The following is a 19468-nucleotide window of genomic DNA, read 5'->3' on the forward strand; positions in this document are numbered from 1 at the left end:
AGACTTGTCTCACTTAAGAAGAGAGGATTTTTGGAAGAAATATCCCACTCTTCTCGACTCAGTAATCTACTCCACGGCAAAATATACAAAAAAAAAGAAATTAAGTTCTTTAAGAACTATACAAAACTAGTTTTTATCAGAACCAAATTATACACTACTAAAAGTCTAAAATGCAGTGATAACGCCAACCAAAAACCATAATTCTGATTGTATACATGGAGCCAAGCGAAGATGGACCAAGCATTACAAATGTCTATTGCAATCATGTGTAACTCATGTTATTCTCTTTCTTTAAAGAAGAAAAAATATTTATAAATGGATAAATGTTTTTGTCGGAATCTTTTAATAAGAAACTACCCTTTTATAATTTGAGTCCTCCAATTTTTCTCCCCTTAACTCTCCTTATCAACTTATATTTCTTCACTGAGTTTTTACGTTCTTATCTTAATATTTTTTAGAAAGGTTAACGTTTCTAAGCAACCTGTTTAAAGAATAAGTTCAGAAGTATTTGAGATTATGTTTCTCATGGAAGTACTTTTTCCTTAGGCATGATACTTGACGGAATCAATTGCCCCCATGCCCCCTGGTAATTGCCTCGGTGCCCCTTGGGGTGCTCTAGTATTAATTTCCGGTATCAAGGAAAAACTTTTGTGCCCTAATTTCTGCGCCTTGAACACCCAGCGCATTACAAGTCTTATTACTATTATTAATATTACAAGACTGCTGCTTCGGGCATGGGTTCGGTTTCACATGGTTTCACAAAGCACCAAGATTCATCATTCATGTATATACTTTTTTGTGGATTTTTCAAACAAATTTGTTTGTATAGTGATGATTTATTTTGATTTGAAGTCAGTCATGTAGCATGTATTTTGGTTGTCCTATTATTTGTTATGGTTGCACTCCTAGGCCTTTTCGAAACCACGATTTAGACTTCAGCTCCGGGTTTGGCACCATCTGCTGGTTTAAAATTCTGTTCTGAAAGTGTATGTTTTTAAAACTACTGGTGAAGCCCAAGCCAGAGCCTTTGAATCTTAACCGTGGTTTTGCAAATGGCGCTAGATATGATGATACTAAGGATTAAAAAAAGCATGGTGGTTGCAGATTCATTTGACCTTTGACATTCCAAGAGAGTTCATAATAAGTGACTTTGTGTAATGTTTGGATTTTGTTTTCCTACCAGCGTTTTTAAACTTGTTTACCTGTATTCTATTTACAGCTTACCAATGGGACAACAGTGATTGGTTGCCTTCAGAGCCCCTTAGCAACATCCCGGAAATGCAATATGAGACGCCCGAGTCGCCCACCAACACTAACCTCTCAAACGACGACATCGAAGACGAGTTTGTCGGGGAGGACACCGACTACCCAGCGGAGAACGAAGACATGCCGTACCCGCGAGCACTCCGGGATTTCCGTCAGCAATTAGAGAACTATCCACCCGTGGACGACACCCCGTACGTCGGGTTGACGTCGCACTATCAACAACATCCAAACTCGTACTTGCCCAAACACAGCATCAGTAACTCCACACTGCCACAGCCCGATATGGAGTACGATGACGAGATCACAGACGGGTTACCCTACCCTCAGAAGGGGCAGTTTCCATCCAGAGGGGCTGCCGCCGCCGTCAACGACTTGAACTTTGACTTTGAAGGAGCTATCGCCAACATGGATAACATGTCGATGTCAGTGTATACAGACACCAACGCTTCGTGTTCGGACATCTCGGGAGAGTGTGATCCAGACAGCGAGATGGCACTGAGTGAGTACGACAGCGCTGATGGTGCCGACGATGAAGAAGAGAGAGACGGAGATCTTAACGCTCAGTTGAAGAACCTTCATACAGACGTGTGATCATCTTATCTTAAATACTTCATTCACTGGTGCTGGAAAGACATTCATCACACTGTGGAAATAAACACATTGGTTGGTAATATGCCATTGACAATGTTTTTCCCAATTAACATGTTCAGTACTGAAAAAATCCATTTCTCAATACTTGTTTCCTGATCATTATTTTTTGCCCGGGAGATAACCTGCTAAGCAATATTTACCTGCTTAGCGACTCTACAGAAAACAGCCAAGGGCACAATTTGTCAAAGCCTGTAAGCACAAAAACATGCTATGTACTGAGAATTCAGGTTAATAGCCAAAATTTCATAAAGTTTCATTGTTGCCACTGGTTCCCAACTCATTTTTTTTTTTTTTTAGCTCAGCGAAGAAATTTGGTAAGCAGTATTTTCTGCTTAACGGCTCTATAAAATTGGGCCTTGGATGAAAGTGGTATGGGATTCTGGTACAGTGTGATGAGTGTCTGGTTTTGGGAGAAATCCTAGTTTTTATCTCCATCAAGTAACGCTTGTAGATGCTTAAAATATGTTGTATATATTGAATGATGGAAGGAGAAATCATCGGATGTTGTTCGATTCATTTGTCTGTGGTAAGATCATGTCGTCGCTGGCTGGGTCTAAATAAATATAAGTCATACTCTGCACTTAATGTGGTTTTATGATACGTTCCAGTAAAACGGATTATAATAAAATTTGTTCAAGAATAGATTGTGTTCACCTTGAAAGAAGGAATGTATTCACAGGTTTACTTAATCATCAACAGTTTAAAAACAAATTGGTTACTTGTTCATGTTGCAAAACTAATTACCGACAGCGCTAATCTTGTAACATCGAGTGATATGACATTAATATTTTTTAAATACACACATTTTCAGGAGAACTTTTTTAAGATTAAATGTTAAAAAAAAAAAAAAATCGGCAAATCAGTCTTGAGTCACTGCCATTAAAAAGTGTATGTGTTCTCCACTTGGTTGTTTTGTTTGAATTTCCTAAAAATTCTGAAATTAAGGTTTTTGGCCTTAAAATGATGAGGGCTTTGGCTCAGAATGGTGTAAGCTGTTTAAAAAGGTATTAGTGACTTGTGCTTGTCCGAAACAGCCCATACTTCTCCTTGACGTGTCTATATTTTGAGTACTCAATTATTGGAAAAAATATACACAGTAATATGTAGCGAACTTATACCAAAGGTGAAGCAAGTTTGTATTCTGATAAATTACCTGTCAAAATGTTCTTCCCTAACTAGTGAGAGGGTTTTTCGTTTCTGTACTCAAGCAAGCCTTGTGAGTTGTCTGGAGTTATTCCGTTTTCAGGATTTTTCCTGTTTTCGTGATTTTTCTTCGTTGAATCAGGATTTTCGTGGACCATGAATCGTCACGCCAGTGCACAAATGTTGTATCTCGATTTTGCCAACTTATCTATCACTTGCATGCTCAGTGTAAAAACGTTATATCTCGACACTTACTTGTTTTGTGTGACAATCGGGCTGTTTTAAGCAAGATACAACGTTTTGAGAATATCAAACTCTTAATGTAAGGATTAACAATGTTTGTGTTGCACTGATAGGGCATTATGTAACTCCTTACGATGAAACAAAGGTGCTCTTTTCAATATAGGTCTCTGCTTGCATGAACAAAACAAACCACAATTACTGGGGCAATAAATCTGAGGGATTTACTTTTGAGTTTTAGAATTCTTGATGAGCAATCTTTCAGCTGGTTTGGAGATGTTTCAACAACAAAATACTCATTTGAGATTTCTGTAAACGGCGTAGGCTTCAGTTTGATGTGTGAGATGAATTTTGTGCTACATTTTACTAATGTAAATTGGCAATAATTCCTTGAATTGCCACTTCTAGAAAAATAAACAACACAATAGTATCAACAGTAACAATTCAAACATCAAAAAACACCCAGTAATGGTGGATTGTTATAAATAAGGGAAGATCTGTTATGTATTTCACTAATTATAAAAAATGTCCTTATCTATGCAGTTACTCTGCAAAAAGTATTCATTGTACATTAGTCCATGTAGCTCTTGTACAGATAAGGAAATACGGCAAGAATCTACAATATCATTGCCTGGTACTTACTTCATTTCCCTTTCACTCAATATTTTTTAAATGTTTTGTAAAAACTAGCTCCTCTTTCAAAGTATTCCCTGTTCGATAATACTCTTTATATGAAAAGTGATTTTCCATATTGCAATAAATTTTATGCGGAAACTAATTCATTTTGATCTTTCAGGGGTAGGTGGGGCTTAATCTCAGGATATGCAAATAACAGTACTCTATTATTTCAACCATTGACTATTAATGCTTTGAGCTTCCCCTCTTATGAATATGCAAATCATATGCGCATGTTTATGAACTATGTAAATGAATTATAGTACACACTGATTGCATTACTTTGCTTAGTACATGACCAATTAATGCTTGCAATGTTATCAGCAGATGTTTTTTATTCTAATGCAAATAATGTTTTTAGCAAATTCTTGACAATATGTGAGAACTATCATGTCAATTGAATACATATTCATGATATTTTTTTGTGCTTGTTAAATATCTAAGTGGAAAATCCCAAAGGGGAAATAAACTGGGTTAAAACATTTTAAAAGTATCAAGGTTGTATGTACAAAATATTTCTCTTATGAATATGCAAATAATATGCGCATGTTAATGAACTATGTGAATGAGTCACAGTGATTTATAAGTCACACAGAATGCATCAATGCTTGCAATCTCATGCAAATAATATTTAGCAATTACCTGGAAAATCCCCAAGGAAAAAAATTGGGTTAAATCGTTTTAAAAGTTTCAAGGTTGTTTGTACAAAATGGAGTCTCTATAAAAGATTTTATATATAGGCTGTGTATTGCTCATAGTGACAAGTTGACATTCTTTCATGTGTATATACCGATGTGGTTATGTGTAAAGTGTATGCTTATGAATAATGCAAAAGTACATAATGAATAATTCATGTCATGAGAGACAGTTTCATTGGTCAGTACACAAATCATTTGAGTGTGATTTGAGAAGGGATTTATTCGTGTAATTAAGGAAAAGATTTCACTCTCCTATTTTGAGCTTTAAGTATACGGATGATTAATCTTCATTCATAGCTTGCTATTTTCAACTATTTACATTTTCTTATGCAAATATTTTCCTGGCCTTATGAATATTCAGTGTTGTAATGATTATGACCAATTTTAATGTTCTTTCCACATGGTTCCCAGTCCAGCCTTGATAGTAGTTTGTATTCAAGAATCAAAACCATATTTAAATTACTGTATTCAATACTCATAATAATGGCTTACTACTTTTGGGGAAATGTATATCTTCAAACAAAATGGAAAGGTGGACCTTTTTATCTCAAAAATGCACACCATGTAAAAAGAAGGAGGTAATTCCAGTTGGTTTTCAAAATGGTGGTTTTCTGGAATAAATTCAGATTAATTGGGAGGAATCCTCCAAAAACTTCAACAAAAATTCAACTTCAAGAATGGAAAAAGTGAGGAATGTAAAATATTTTAACCAAAACAGAATTTACTTTCAGTTTTTTTAATATACAATTTTATGTGCCTCTCTTATTATTTCTTTAATCAACAAATCATTTTACACCTTTTTAAAAAGTAAGGCCATTATGAATTTTAGTATTTTCAACCCCCAGCTCCTCCCCCCCCCCCAAAAAAAAAAAGAAAAGAAAAAGAGAGGGGACTTTTGTGATATGAAAACCAGCTCAAGTTATTCTTTTAGCTAAGTAAGTTATGCTGTTCTCCAAACCAAAAAAAACTTAAGTATTCTAGATTAATAAAGTTTGTAGTTGTATTCGGTTGTGTTGTTTTCTGTTGTTAAAGTTTTTTTTAATAGAATGTTTCGATGTGGGAAAGTGTTTGAGTTCGAATTGAACATTTTATATTATAAAATGTTTACGTTCTTACAGTATTGTTGTTAATAGGGATTTGATTTGAAATTTTTAATCACTACTCATAATTTGTCATGATTTGAATGATCACACCTCTGCTCAAGTCATTCTTGGGCTAGACCTGGGCAACTACTGGAATTCATGCTCCGACTAGTCACGCTTCAATTAGTCGCGTCTTGAACACTTGTCATACTAGTTGCCAGGCAAAGTCACAAGCATTTTACAGAATTTACCCATAATGCTGATGTGGAATTAGTCTAGGTAGCAGAGAAGTTTGGCCCCATTACAAAAAAAGAAAATCACCCATAGTTTAATTTGGAACAATTGTACACGGCGAAGCATAATGGTATATTTATACCCTCATCAACATTACAACCGTACAGACAGAAAGAAAATCATTAGTACTACAAATCAAGCCAAACCTAAAGGTTTTTTTTCTGAAAGAAAATGATTGTCTTTGTTTAAGTAACTAGTTGTGTTTTTTATAGCATTGTTGTCTTTCTACTTTGATCTGATGTCGATTTAAAATCATCTGTATGTAGTCATTTTTGTAAAAGCTTTGGCAATGCCATTTTTTCCATTTGTTAAGTTTACACCAGCACTTTAAGTAGTATTTATTTTTGTTTTCCTTAAAGATATTTATCTCTTCTGTTGAAATTAATCTAAGCTTTACGTTAATTGTATACAAAACCAGCAAAGGTCTTGGAATTCATTTTGTAGAAAGAGATTTAGAACTTTTGTCAAGTCCTTTTTTGAATATTGTTTGCATAAGACAAGTTGGACACAATTAGTACTATTTTTTCTTAGTACTCTGTATATTTGATACCGTGTTTCTGGTGCTTATTATTTTGTTGTTTTTTATTATCTTTAAAATTTTGAAATATTTTCTGCTTCTTTTGAAAGTACTGTTGTTGAAGGAAAGATAAGAATTCTGTTGAAGAATAATCAAATCAAAGTACAACATTTATAGATTGTAAAAAAAAAGAATAAAGAGGAAATTTAATGATTGTGTTTTAACTAGCCAAAAAATGTAAGTAAATCAAAGTTAATGGAAGGAAAAGATAATAAAAAATATTCTTGGAACTGTAAAATAAAAAGTGGTTTGTTTAATGTTTGCTTTTGTTTTGACTTTCGGTGTGTGAATTTAAATGTTGTTTTGGGGTCCTTAAAGCCATTATACACTTTCGGCACAGAAAATATAAAAAAAGTTCACAGATTTACAAAGAACTTACAGGGTTTACAGAAGGTAATGGTGAAAGACTTCTCTTGAAATATTACTCCATGAAATGATTTACTTTTCGAGAAAACATTCAAGCAATTATCAATTTTCGTTGTTGAGAATTACGGATTTGTTTTAAACACATGTCATGACACGGCGAAACGTGCGGAAACAAGGGTGGGTTTTCCCCGTTATTTTCTCCCGACTCTGATGACCGATTGAGCCTAAATTTTCACAGGATTGTTATTTTTTATATCAGTTGTGATGCACAAAGTGTGGGCCTTTGGACAATACTGTTTACCGAAAGTGTCCAATGGCTTTAAACAAAGGAAGAACTCTTGCAAAAAATAATAAAAATAATTAAGCAGCGATGGCAGTTCCTAACCCAACAAGCTTGGCTGAATTTTATAAAGCGTGTAAGCACAAAAACCTGCTAAGCACCAAACAAATATTGCTTAGCAGAAACTGGTTACCATCCAAAAGTTCATAAGATTATGATAACCAGAATAAGTTTACCAGCCATAACACTATATAAAACTGTTATCCTACTTTATTTTGCTAAACATTTTTGCTAAAAGCACCGGAAGCATTCAACAAAGCACGAAAAAGACTAGCACACTGTACGAGCATAAAAAGTTAGACTTGTTCTCGTGTATGCGTGGAACACTTACTATGAACTCATCACTTGAGGGCGTGCTTCATATTTCTTCGCAAATCCTTAAAAATGGCTGCGTCCACAACAATGGTAAGTCCATGCGGTTTTAGGACTAAAAAATGTCATTTCTGTGCACGTTGTATTGAACATTAATTTTAAATTGTATTTAAGGTTGTTCTACAATAGCTATCTAACATTTTAAGGCCACGTTTATGAGAGAAACTACTTAAAATAGAACAATTTAGCTAGCCCAAAGATTGTCACCGACTGTAACTGTGCGGTTTGACCATGGCCCACGGTCACTTCGTTTGGTGGTTTAGCTTTGCCATATTGTGTGTGGACTGTGGCTAAGCTGCTCAAAAACAAGTGACAATGTGGGCTAGAGTCTGGTGGTGGGTGGCATGGAAAAGTTTCCTCGTGGGGCGCCACCACTTTTTCATTTGATACGATATGATTATTATTTATAATAATAATGAATCGAAACAGGTCAACTCGTACCCAAGTCAACTCGTACCCAAGTCAACTCGTACCCAAGTCAACTCGTACCCAAAATATTGTTCCCAAGTCAACTCGTACCAAAGTCAACTCGTACCTAGGTCAACTCGTACCCAGGTCAACTCGTACCCAAGTCAACTCGTACCGTACAATGTACGTTGTATGCCGAAATGAATAAAAAAAACAAAAAAATTCGTTCTAACAAGCCTATATTAAAAAAAAGTTCTCTGATTAATTTCCCCCACTGATAGGGCCTAACTAAGTAAAAAAACAACTGCAATATGAAAAAAAACAAGAAAACAAAATCATTGCAACAATGAATAGCTAAATGTATGATTAACAATATAAATAAATAAATTAAACTACAATATTTATCAGTACGAGTAAACATTTATGTGGGTGCGAGTTGACTTGGGTACGAGTTGACTTGGGTACGAGTTGACTTGGGTACGAGTTGACTTGGGTACGAGATGACCCGAATTCATAATGAATAGGGTAGACGGCCTTAGCTTTCGATCCAATCCGGACCTTCTTCAGAGGCATGAAACAAGTACAAACAAATACATATCCATTTATAGAGACGAGAGGGGGAAAGGGATTAAGGGAAGGATCCAGAAAGTAGCAAGAAAATTATTTATAATGAGATATCTCTTTTTGTGAAAATGAGTAAAAAAGTGGTGGCACCATACAGAAAGTGTTACGGCGGCATAAATGATGATGATAAAAATGCATAGAAATTTAGCCTTGATTGGGGGTAATGGCAGGCTTGGTTGGGGTTGGGTAGGCAGTGTATATTTGCCGGCACTTCTGAGTTTTGTCTTTGGGACTGAGTTGATGTCTGTAGTCCCTGTTTTGTGCGTGGCGCTGACTGTACTCCTTTTTAATCTTTTTTATTTGTCATTATTTATTGACGACCGATAAAGACGAATGCTTGGTAAATGGACCCACAACCATGACAACCTACACTTTTAAATTAAGTTTCGTGAATAAGTTTTCCCCGTCAAAATGATTGCAAATGCAGAGGAAGGGTTTCGTATCTTTTCCAAAAGTTTCTAATGCGTGCACTGCAGTCTTATGTGCCTGTCAGTGATTTTCTTGGTTGGGTTTGAGTTTTTTTCTTGTTTTTTTTCTTTAGGATATAAAGTCACAGTTGGAACAAGCGACACTCGCTGGCAAAGAATTTCATAAATTGTTTTATGAAAAATTTGACAAGAGAAGAAATGTAAGTAATAAGTTTGGTTTACTTTATGTTCTTTTATAATGCTTCTCCGCCCAGGAATAATTTGTACCTGGGGGTAAAGTTTGTAGTGAATGATTTGCAGGCCTGTATGCTTCGTTTTTGAAAGGGCAAGGGCACCAAGGCATTTTCTCCTTGGTAAAGGGCACCCTATGAGGAAAATGTAAATTTCTACTGGAGCATTTCAAGGGCACCAAGGCAATGACCAAGGGGCACAGAGGCAATTGCCTTTGTTGCCTCCATGAAGTATCAGGCCTGGATTTAACCCAAGTGCCAATTATGATGTTGATTCTGCATACACTATAAACAGGAGTTGAAATGGTTTTATGTAGACTCTAGACTCATGACCGGATAAGTCCAGCGGTCTTGTGAACAAAACAAATTTTATTCAAATGCTTGAATGATTCTGAGAAAACATCTTTCAATTCTATTTAGCAATGAAGTAGTTGCTTAGCACCCATAAAAAACCCCAGATGAGATTAATATTATGTAACATTTCTGGTGCTTTTTCAAATAAAAACTCTTAAATGCATGTTATTTAAACTGTGTCAGGAACTATTTCTCACTTTGATTCTCGTCTTGTAGAAACATCTCTGGTCCAGTGAACAATTTGTAAAACTGGCCCTTTGATCTTGTGGATTTCCCCACGACCCTCAAATTCGAGCCCTATTCTAAAAAATTCCTATTGTTATTACAATTATTGTGCTTTTTATTGTTTGTCTTTGTTAATGCAATCAAAAGAAAAAACCTTAAAATAACAAAATTATTACTCCTGAATATTCTATTTTTCTCACATCTCAGTTGCTGAATAAGTTGTATATGGATACAGCTACGATGGTATGGAACGGCAACCCGTTAGAGGGAGGTGAAGCCATCATTAAGTTCCTTGACCAGTTACCAACGAGTGAACATACGATTGACTCCTTGGACTGTCAGCCAATACCAGGTATGATCCGCAAATCATTAAAAAAAATTGTTTATTTATGGCAGATAGCTTTTGTCACTGCTTTATTTTAGTTGCCAGTTGCTGAATAATTTGATTTTCTGATGATTTACTTTTGATGATTGTGTCTTTCATTTAGAGAAGGAATATTCTGACCATTTTATAGATGAGTAATGTTTGTCTCACACACTACATTTAGGACTACAGTATTTACAATATCAAACTATTATTTCATTGTGTGTACTTCCAATATTGTGTTTATTTCTGTATCATAACTATTTTGTTTTCTATTTTAATATAATATGTATCATTGTTTTGGACTTGTTATCCATCGGTTATTACTATTGCAATGTTTCACTGAAACTTTTCACTTAATCAATGGTGGAGAATGTGTTATTTAAATGTCTTCTAACCTTCCTACTCATGCATGTCTTGGTAACATATGAATATAGCATATCTTTCATAAAAATAACTAATGCTTGTAGACGCTTGTTGATAAAGCTTTATAATAATTTTTTGTATTAACATCATGATTATTATTGATTATTATGTATACAATTTATAATGAATTCTTTGATTATTACATTGAATTTTGTAAAGTATTTAAAAGTTTTCTAGGTGCTATGACAGTTTGCAGTCAAGCTCAAGCACATATTCTGAAGCTGTTGATTCTAAAAACCTTCTTTTGTTTGTTTTAACCAGCTGCCATCACACAGGGCCAGACAACAGTGATGGTCATCGTTGGTGGGTGGGTCAAATTCGAAGGCAACAAACGAAATTTCCAGTTCACAGAAAACTTTATGCTCACGCGGACTCAAGCGGGCGTCTGGAAGATCGCAAGCGACTGCTTCAGGTACCAAGAGTGACGAGAATGTGGTTGTTCGTAAGATGCTTCTTCCGTTAGGAAAGTTGTATGGATTGGGTTTGAAGTATACGGCAGGCGAAGACAGGAACAAGTGTGTAACATCAGACAAGAGATTGTCTTCTTGTAGAGTAAAGAGCATGTGCCTCGGTACCAGGAGTGACATAACATATAGAGGAGGATTCTTCCGCAAGGAAAGTTGTATGAGGGGTTTGAAGTCTTTGACGCCAGAAGATAAAAACATGTGTGTAGCATCAGATGAGAGATTGTCTTCTTGTATAGTGAGGGGTGACCGGAGTGCGTTGCAAGATGTACATGTACCTAGGATGGTTCTCGACCTTCGGAATATTTCAAAATTCAAATCTTCAGATATGTGCTGTTAAACTGTAGGTTTGTTTTAAACCTGGAAAAGGGAACAATGGTGTATACAAGTTTACTAAACAATGACATCAGAATTTGACCATGGCTGACGCCTGCTGGCCCAATGCAGGCATGTGATTCTGTAGGATTTGTCCACCAGGTTTTACCGTAGTAACCTGCTTGGATTCAGTAACCAATAATATTGGCAATTCACACTCTCATCAGATTGGGCTTCACTCCATTCTAAAATCTAGACTCTACCGTTAGCTCCCTAAAGTTATTTTATTCTTGAACAATTTCTTCTTGTAGCCCGATACCAAGAGTGGTTTTTAGCCCTTGTTTTAGGGAAATTTGCATAAATTGTTTTAAAGGGAGGGCCAGTCCAGAAGACCAATCTTCTCACTTGGTGTATCCCATCACAACCTTAAAATAACAGGCCTGTGAAAATTTGGGTTCAATTTGCGAGAAAATGATGTAGAAAAAACACCCTTGTTGGATGAGTTTGTGTGCTTTCAGATAAGAATAAAAGACTTCTAGCTAGAAGTCTTTAACTTTTTTAGTGAGAAATTGCCTCTTTCTCAAAAACTATGTTACTTCAGAGGGAGTCGTTTCCCACAATGTTTTATATTATCAACAGCTCTCCAATGCTCATTACCAAGTCAGTTTTTAGTTAATATTTGTTTTGAGTAATTACCAAACGTGTACCTTCCCTTTAAACCACTCAGATCTCGTACCAAGAATTTAGAAAGTGATGTTGGAAGAATGTTAGCTGAAATGGGTCATGTACAACCTTCACAGTTCGAAATGGAAATAACCAAATTCAATACATCTTGGATTCAATCAAAAATGTATTTATTGATTTTCAAAATTAGATTAAAGAGCCTAGGCTACCAAGAGCATGAAAGAACACATTGCAAAACTCTTCCCGTATCATAAATTAACAGAAATTCCTTTGTTTAATTCATCATGTTATAAATCGCAATGGCTTAACAATTCAACAGAAATTGTACATGTATTTACAGCATGGATACAAAAAGTACTTTGGAAAATAATTTTAAGTCATTTTTAGTTGAAATCTAAGTTTTTGTAGAAGTCTGCTCATAGGAACCAATGCTGATTTGGTTGATTCTTTTGAAGAATTTTCCAAAGTTAATAGTATGTATATTCCTTGGACGTTTGTTTACATGTAAGATTTAAATGCAACAAATTGTCTGTAAATGCTGCCATATAATCTTAAACAATAAAATCAAATGATAAACACCTTTTTTATTTAAAACTCTGTCCAGGACTTTTGTTATAAAGCTTTTTCTGCAAAGAAATTAACCAAAATGTGTCATCACAATTTGAAGCTTCCATTAACAGTATTTGGAATTGCTTGGTTCTACTTCAGGTCTACAGCAACAATCGTTCTTTTATACAAATGATATCAATTTCACCATGTGAAGAAGAAGAAATGAAAGTCAAGGAAGATTAGGATTATTAGAAATTCAACCCCCAGTCTTCCCCAAAAATGGTCAATGATTACCGTTTTGGCAAATAAAAACCTCGCCCTTACCATTCACTAACTGGGCCCAATTTTATGACTGCTAACTGTAATCAAAGGATCAGTGCTTACGGAAGCAGAGAATTTTGTGCTCGTGTCAAACGTATTTCACAGGTTATCAAGGAATCTTTTGCTTGCCGTGTAAGCGAAGAATGGAGATCACAAGTGCAGAATTCGGTGGTTAGAGCCAGGAAATTCAGCCAAGGTCCAGGACCAATAATAAAGTTTCAGCGATACCACAGAAATTTATGTTGATAAAATATTTGCTGTCTTCAAAGAATCTGGTGACTTTAATCCAGACTTGCAAGCCTCTAAAATGGAACACCAGTACATCAAAGGCTACATTTTTATGTTCACTTTATTTCCTGGGCTCAATTTCAAGGCTCTGCTTATCGAGAAAATTCTGTGCATATTGCTCGAAAATCACAAGCTTTCAAGGGTGCTGCAAGTGCCGATTTATGTGGCAAACTCTTCCATGTTAAGCTCAGCTCTGAGCACGTTATACCATTGTTGTTCAATGCATGAGAAACACAAACTTCCTGGTGACCGATTCTACTCCAATCATAATCCAGTCAATTGCAATTCATTGCTCTGGTCATCTGACTGTTGCTCAAGTAAAGGGCGCCCTCAAGCAATCAAGTCTGTTTCAAAAGTACCTCCGCTGGTGCATATAAGTTCTTTTCAAGATCTGTTTTCCACAACGCAGTGATGCTTTTAGTCGTTGTTTTTTGCATTCTGTGGGAAACTGTTGCTATACGTCCCACTTTTTATGTTCCATTCCATCTGGTGGTTTGACTTCCGTTTTCTTTGCTCCGATTTCGTTCCAGTTGGTGCTGAGGACAGTTCCACCAGACTCCGTCTGTAGACAAGTGACACAATTTGTGGTACTTTTAAAGGGTTTGGGTACTTTTTATATGACACAAAACGTCCACAAATTTACATTCGGAATGGTTTAAATATGATGATAGAAAACTTCCCTTGAAATATTACTTGCTGAGGTGCTGTATTTTTCATGACAATTTTTTGTCTCAATAAGAAAACATTACGAGACTCTGAAAACATGGCTCTGTGATTTTCACTATTTTTAAATGACAACTAATGAAGCTGAAACTTCTACAGGTAAATTTTATTACATTCACAGTGAATAGGGATTCAAAGGTATCAAAGCCCTTTAAAGACAAGAATAATTTTGTAATTGTAAAAAAAACAAGAGAAAAAAAAAAACACTTTTATTTACTCTAATAACTTTGCATTTATGTATGTACAGACCATGTCACCTTAACCAAAGAGCCTGGATTATTAAACCGCATGATTGGTACATACAAAAAGGAAAACAATGAAAACATTGCTGTTTGTGCGGTTTAAATAGATTTCTTTAAAGCCATTGGACCCTTTCGCAACAGAAAAAAAAAAAGTTCACAGATTTACAAATAACTTACAGGGTTTACAGAAGGCAATGGTGAAAGACTTCTCTTGAAATATTATTCCATGAAATGCTTTACTTTTTGAGAAAACAGTAAAACAATATCAATTCTCGTTAACGAGAATTACAGATTTATTTTAAACACATGTCATGACACGGCGAAACGTGCAGAAACAAGGGTGTGTTTTCCCGTTATTTTCTCCCGACTCCGACGACCGATTAAGCCCAAATTTTCACAGGTTTGTTATTTGATATGGAAGTTGTGATACACGAAGTGTGAGCCTTGGACAAGACTGTTTACCGAAAGTATATAATGGCTTTAAATTGCTTATTGTGTATTTTGGAGCTCCTGGTAAATGGAGTTTAAAGAGTGGCAAATTGATCGAACACAGAGTGTAATGTTTTTCACATCAACATTCTATAAACCACTTACGAATGATTTATTCATTGCCTTCTTGACTTCATCAGTGCTGTCACCATAGATCTTTTGAAAGAGTTGATTGAGGGCGGCCTCTCCTTGGGCACCATCCTTCTCCTCTTGCTCCGCCTCTTTCCCGATCTGATCCCAGTTCCGTGTCACATGACTGGAGGTCGGGTAATTATGCACGGTGTCTTTGGTAACTACAAACAGTCGACACAAATCAGTGTTGTTAAATAAATGTCAAATATTGTAAGCCACAAGGGAAACTGACTGGGTAAATTCTAAATGATTTGGGGTTAAAAAAAAAAATTCTAGAGTGGGACTCGAAAACGTGGTTAAGTGGTTAGACTGCAGAACATGCAGTCACAAGGTTGTGGGTTTGAATCCCCCAGCTAACCGCTGATTTCACAATGACTAGAATATCTAGTTACTGAATCTAGTTACTGAATGTCTAGTTACTGAATCACAATTTCTCGATTCCTAGTTTCAGACCTTTAAGTCAGCGGTGAACCTCCCCCCTGCAATTTAAACCTAATTCAAAGAAGAATCCCAACTCACCGTCTCCCGTTGGTACAGTTGCGGCCAGCGTGTCCTCTCCTTCTAGCTTATTCCACCTCAATCCCTCCTCTTTACTCAATTTCAACTCAATCTGTTTATCAATCGGATACGGAAATTCAGAAGAAAAAACCATTTCACTTATTATTTCTGTGTGGCTGTACAGAATTGATTTAGGTCAAGGTAACATTTTAAGAGGCACAAGGGGTTAACCATTTTTTTCTAGTCAAGTCCCAGACCGCCAGTCTACTGGTGTCTTGAGTGGGCATTTATTTAATTGAAATTGGTGAAAGTGTTGGGCACAACGCAATCTAAGCTTACAGTAGTACAAACCGTGGTCAAGTGGTTAGACTGCAGGACTTGCAATCACAGGGTTGTGGGTTCAAATCCCCCAGCTAACCGCTGATTTCACAATGACTAGAATAAAGATTGTCATCTAGTTTTTATGAATCACAATTTCTTGCTTTGTGTAATTCATAATCATAGACGTTAAACCAATGTTTGTGAGAGAGATTAGCTGTTGCCAGCTTGGTGTTTATATCCCTTGTAGGAAGGAGTTTGCCAAGTTCCCTTGATGGGAAAATCATTCATACAAACAAACAACAAACCTTCATTTTCCTTATGGACGTGATACACTTGGCTGGGATTATATTGTGTGCTAGGTCCAACTCCAGACTGAAGTCACTTCCTGATGCCTGCTTCACAGTGGCACTTAACTGGACAGAGAAAAACAAAATATTTCATATTTGCAGTATATGGGTTTGAGGCATTGCATGGTCAGGTATACTCTACTACCGCAGGTAGTTCTTTTGATATTTTGTATTGCTTTATAGATTTTGGAGTAGATTTTTGATTTGGGAGATATTTATTATTACAGTATTTTTAAAGACTCAACAACTTGTATTAATAGTTGCTGGTTTGTTGATCAACCCTTGGGATAATTTAACTGCACAGGTTATGTATGCTGTAACAGCTGGGCACATGTATGTGAACTAAGGAGAATAACCACATTGTGATATCATCATCACAGACATCCCACCCGAGTAACTTGCCTGTGATATTTTTTCACAGGACTCGGGAAAGTACTGAGTATACAGTGCTAACACACATCGGTGTATGGTTACAGACATACTTTATCTATCAAGATCAATCATAGTGGATGGTATTGAATGGTCAGTTAGTAGGAGGGTTGACTATGTACTGTGTACAAAAGATAAATTCACCACATGATATCATGTTGTAGGCTGGACTAGTTATTCAAAACTATTATGATATTGAATGGAGGGTTGGGTTGTTGACTGTGTACTATAGATCAAGAATGCATTCACCACATCATGTTGCAGGCTGGTATAGTTTGTCATTCACAACCACAACGGATTATATTAAATGGACAGACAGTGGGAGAGTTGAATATGTACTGTGTAGAAAAGGTGCACTGGTCACATGATATTATAAAACAGGCTGGCATAGATAGTTCACAACCACAGTGGATGATATTGAGTGGTCAGACAGTAGGTGGGTTTATAATAAAATCAAGTAACTAAAACTATTAAAGGCAGTGGACACTATTGGTAATTACTCAAAATAATTATTAGTATTACCATAAAACCTTCCGTGGTAACGAGTAATGGGGAGAGGTTGATGGTATAAAACATTGTGGGAAACGGCCCCCCCTGAAGTGACGTAGTTTTTGAGACAGAAGCAATTTTCCACGAATTTGATTTCGAGACCTCAGACTTAGAATTTGAGGTCTCAAAATCAAGCGTCTGAAAGCACACAAGGTGTGACCATGGGGCGATAAGGGTGTGTTTTTCTTTCATTAATATCTTGCAACTTCGATGACCGATTGAGCTCAAATTTTCACAGGTTTGTTATTTTATGCATATGTTGAGATACACCAACTGTGAAGACTGGTCTTTGATAATTACCAATAGTGTCCACTGCCTTTAATCTAACCTGTAAAATCTTTTTTTGAAAAATCAACAAATTTATGAGAAACTGGTCCCCAAAATAATGTAACTGTTTTATTTGTCAATAGGTGGATTTTGATAGAGTTTTGCTAATTTTGCTAAATTTATGATTTTGATGATATGGGATCCCCATAACGGAATACAATCTGAATGATTTTGGAAATCTTTTCGAAAGTAAACCTCTACCATTTCATCTTAAAAATAACATTTGTAGCTCATCCCAAACCTTACCGCTCTATCTGTGTAGTTCACTTCGACGTCTTCCTTGTTGGCGTTTTTAACCAGCAGTGTAATAATCACATGAGAGTCTGTTTGGTACCAGTCATACCTGAAAGAAATTTAGGTTTAAAACATCAAACTTGATAAGACGCATCTTACTTTTGTGTAATCCAATTTTTCAATTGTAACTGCCACTTGAAAAAGTTTGTACTTCCAATTACCAACCTTGAGTAATGATCCTTTCACACTAGAATACAATCCAACATCCAGTATTATAAACGAAAAGGGAAAACCCACCGCCTCCAAAGCAGCTGCCCTGCCTGCGCCATCAAAAGGGATGAGGCTACCGGTTGGTTCCAGGCTCCTCTAAATCTTCAAGTCAAGCTTTTTAATATTATGCACCCTAGTTTTGTAGGATTTTGTCAACTTCTTGTGCCTTTTGTCTCCACTCTGTTTATTTTCCTGGAAAAGTTTCCGTATGGCGCCACCGTTTTTTCATTTGATATGAAATATTAATATAGTATCTAATTTACCTTAAATTGATGAGATATCCCTTTTTATTTTGTAAAAATAAGTGAAAAAGTGGTGGTGCCATACGGAAAGTTATCCATTTTGACGGCTTCTGACGGCTGCTTTGACGCAAAGCTGCACCCATCCCGATTTACAAAATTTGTGCTGCAAAGGGATCACATACTCAAGACCCAGAGCAGAGCAGAGTCCACCCCCCCCCCCCAATTCACTAAGCCTGGGTGATCAGTCATTGTCAGTAGAACTTTAGAAGTTTGAAACTTCTTCAAATTTATCTTTAATGTTTAAAAGAAATAAAATAAAATGTTTAGGGGATATCGTCTGATTGGTTAAGAACATTCATTTGCAATAAAGTTTACTGAAAACTTGTGTTTAAAGGAACACGTTGCCTTGGATCGGTCGAGTTGGTCTTTGAAAAGCGTTTGTAACCGTTTTTTTTTAAATGCATATGGGTAGAAAGATGTTGTAAAAGTAGAATACAATGAATCATGATCCACACAAACATGCCTCGAAATTGCGTGGTTTTCCTTTTACCGTGTCGACTAACACGTCGGCCATTTATGGGGGTCAAAATTTTGACTCCCATAAATGGCCGACCATGTTAGTTCGCACAGTAGAAGGAAAACCACGCAATTTCGAGGCAAACTTGTGTGGATCATTGTATTCTACTTTTAAAACATCTTTCAAACCATATGCATTTTATAAAAAACGGTTACAAACGCTTTTGTTTTGACCAACTCGTCCGATCCAAGGCAACGTGTTCCTTTAATTGATTTCGATTCCCAGAAATACGATACAAAAATGTTTTTCACGAATTGGATGCAGCTCATGTATGTTTCCATGGTTTTCTACACTTCTTGGTCGTATTCTTTCCTTTAATCATGTTAATCCTACCTCTGTTTCACACTTGGAGGTGCCTTAATCGTCTCTTCATCAGCCATGATGACGGCTTTTGATGTTTTGAAGTCGAATGTTGCAAAGGACCTTTTTTTGTCGGTATTTAACAAAACAGTTTAGGCTTGTTGTGTTGGATGTGGTACTTCCCCCGAATGCTCAGTCTTGAGTCAGAGAGAAACCTCCAGAAAAAGATTAGAGGTGCTTTCCCTGGTACAATTTATCGATTCTTTTTTGGAGCTAACTCACCAACTTATTATTTGCTTTATGCATAAAAAACGCATTACAAAACATAGTATCGATACTGTGATTTGGTAAATATCGATACAGTAAGTATCGGTGAAACCATTTTAACAACGTCATTTCGCCCC

General features: G+C 36.2%; 3 protein-coding genes across 4 annotated transcripts in view; 2 read left to right on the top strand and 1 right to left on the bottom strand.

The window, feature by feature from the left end:
• LOC139935815 (protocadherin Fat 1-like) overlaps positions 1–6864 on the top strand; it is a 123400-nt gene extending 116536 nt beyond the window's left edge. For both annotated transcript variants that reach the window (XM_071930412.1, XM_071930413.1), the window contains one exon: positions 1220–6864. In XM_071930412.1, coding sequence (XP_071786513.1) covers positions 1220–1857 — 638 coding nt within the window. In that variant the 3' untranslated portion in view covers positions 1858–6864. The remainder of the gene's footprint in view (positions 1–1219) is intronic.
• Positions 6865–7690: 826 nt separating this feature from the next.
• Positions 7691–12809, top strand: LOC139935817 (NTF2-related export protein 2-like). The gene is made up of 4 exons (XM_071930415.1): positions 7691–7737; positions 9278–9364; positions 10181–10325; positions 11025–12809. The coding sequence occupies exons 1-4, from the start codon at positions 7717–7719 to the stop codon at positions 11186–11188; spliced, it is 417 nt and encodes a 138-aa protein (XP_071786516.1). The 5' UTR covers positions 7691–7716; the 3' UTR covers positions 11189–12809.
• LOC139935816 (protein SGT1 homolog) lies at positions 12478–19308 on the bottom strand. Its single transcript, XM_071930414.1, has 6 exons — positions 19098–19308; positions 17688–17784; positions 16095–16202; positions 15490–15580; positions 14944–15131; positions 12478–13946 (listed from the first exon to the last, which is right to left on the bottom strand). The coding sequence occupies exons 1-6, from the start codon at positions 19142–19144 to the stop codon at positions 13839–13841; spliced, it is 639 nt and encodes a 212-aa protein (XP_071786515.1). The 5' UTR covers positions 19145–19308; the 3' UTR covers positions 12478–13838.
• Positions 19309–19468: the final 160 nt, after the last annotated feature.

Source organism: Asterias amurensis, chromosome 4, assembly GCF_032118995.1.
Source record: "Asterias amurensis chromosome 4, ASM3211899v1".
In the NCBI taxonomy this organism is placed as follows: domain Eukaryota; kingdom Metazoa; phylum Echinodermata; class Asteroidea; order Forcipulatida; family Asteriidae; genus Asterias; species Asterias amurensis.

Coding starts and splice junctions, on each gene's coding strand:
- LOC139935817 (XM_071930415.1), top strand. CDS start 7,717: ATGGCTGCGTCCACAACAATG. Junction 9,365..10,180: donor AATTTGACAAGAGAAGAAAT/GTAAGTAATAAG, acceptor CTCACATCTCAG/TTGCTGAATAAGTTGTATAT. Junction 10,326..11,024: donor GGACTGTCAGCCAATACCAG/GTATGATCCGCA, acceptor TGTTTTAACCAG/CTGCCATCACACAGGGCCAG.
- LOC139935816 (XM_071930414.1), bottom strand. CDS start 19,144: ATGGCTGATGAAGAGACGATTAAGGCACCTCCAAGTGTGAAACAGAG. Junction 15,132..15,489: donor AACTGTACCAACGGGAGACG/GTGAGTTGGGAT, acceptor GACTGTTTGTAG/TTACCAAAGACACCGTGCAT. Junction 13,947..14,943: donor AGGCAATGAATAAATCATTC/GTAAGTGGTTTA, acceptor ACTTGTCTACAG/ACGGAGTCTGGTGGAACTGT.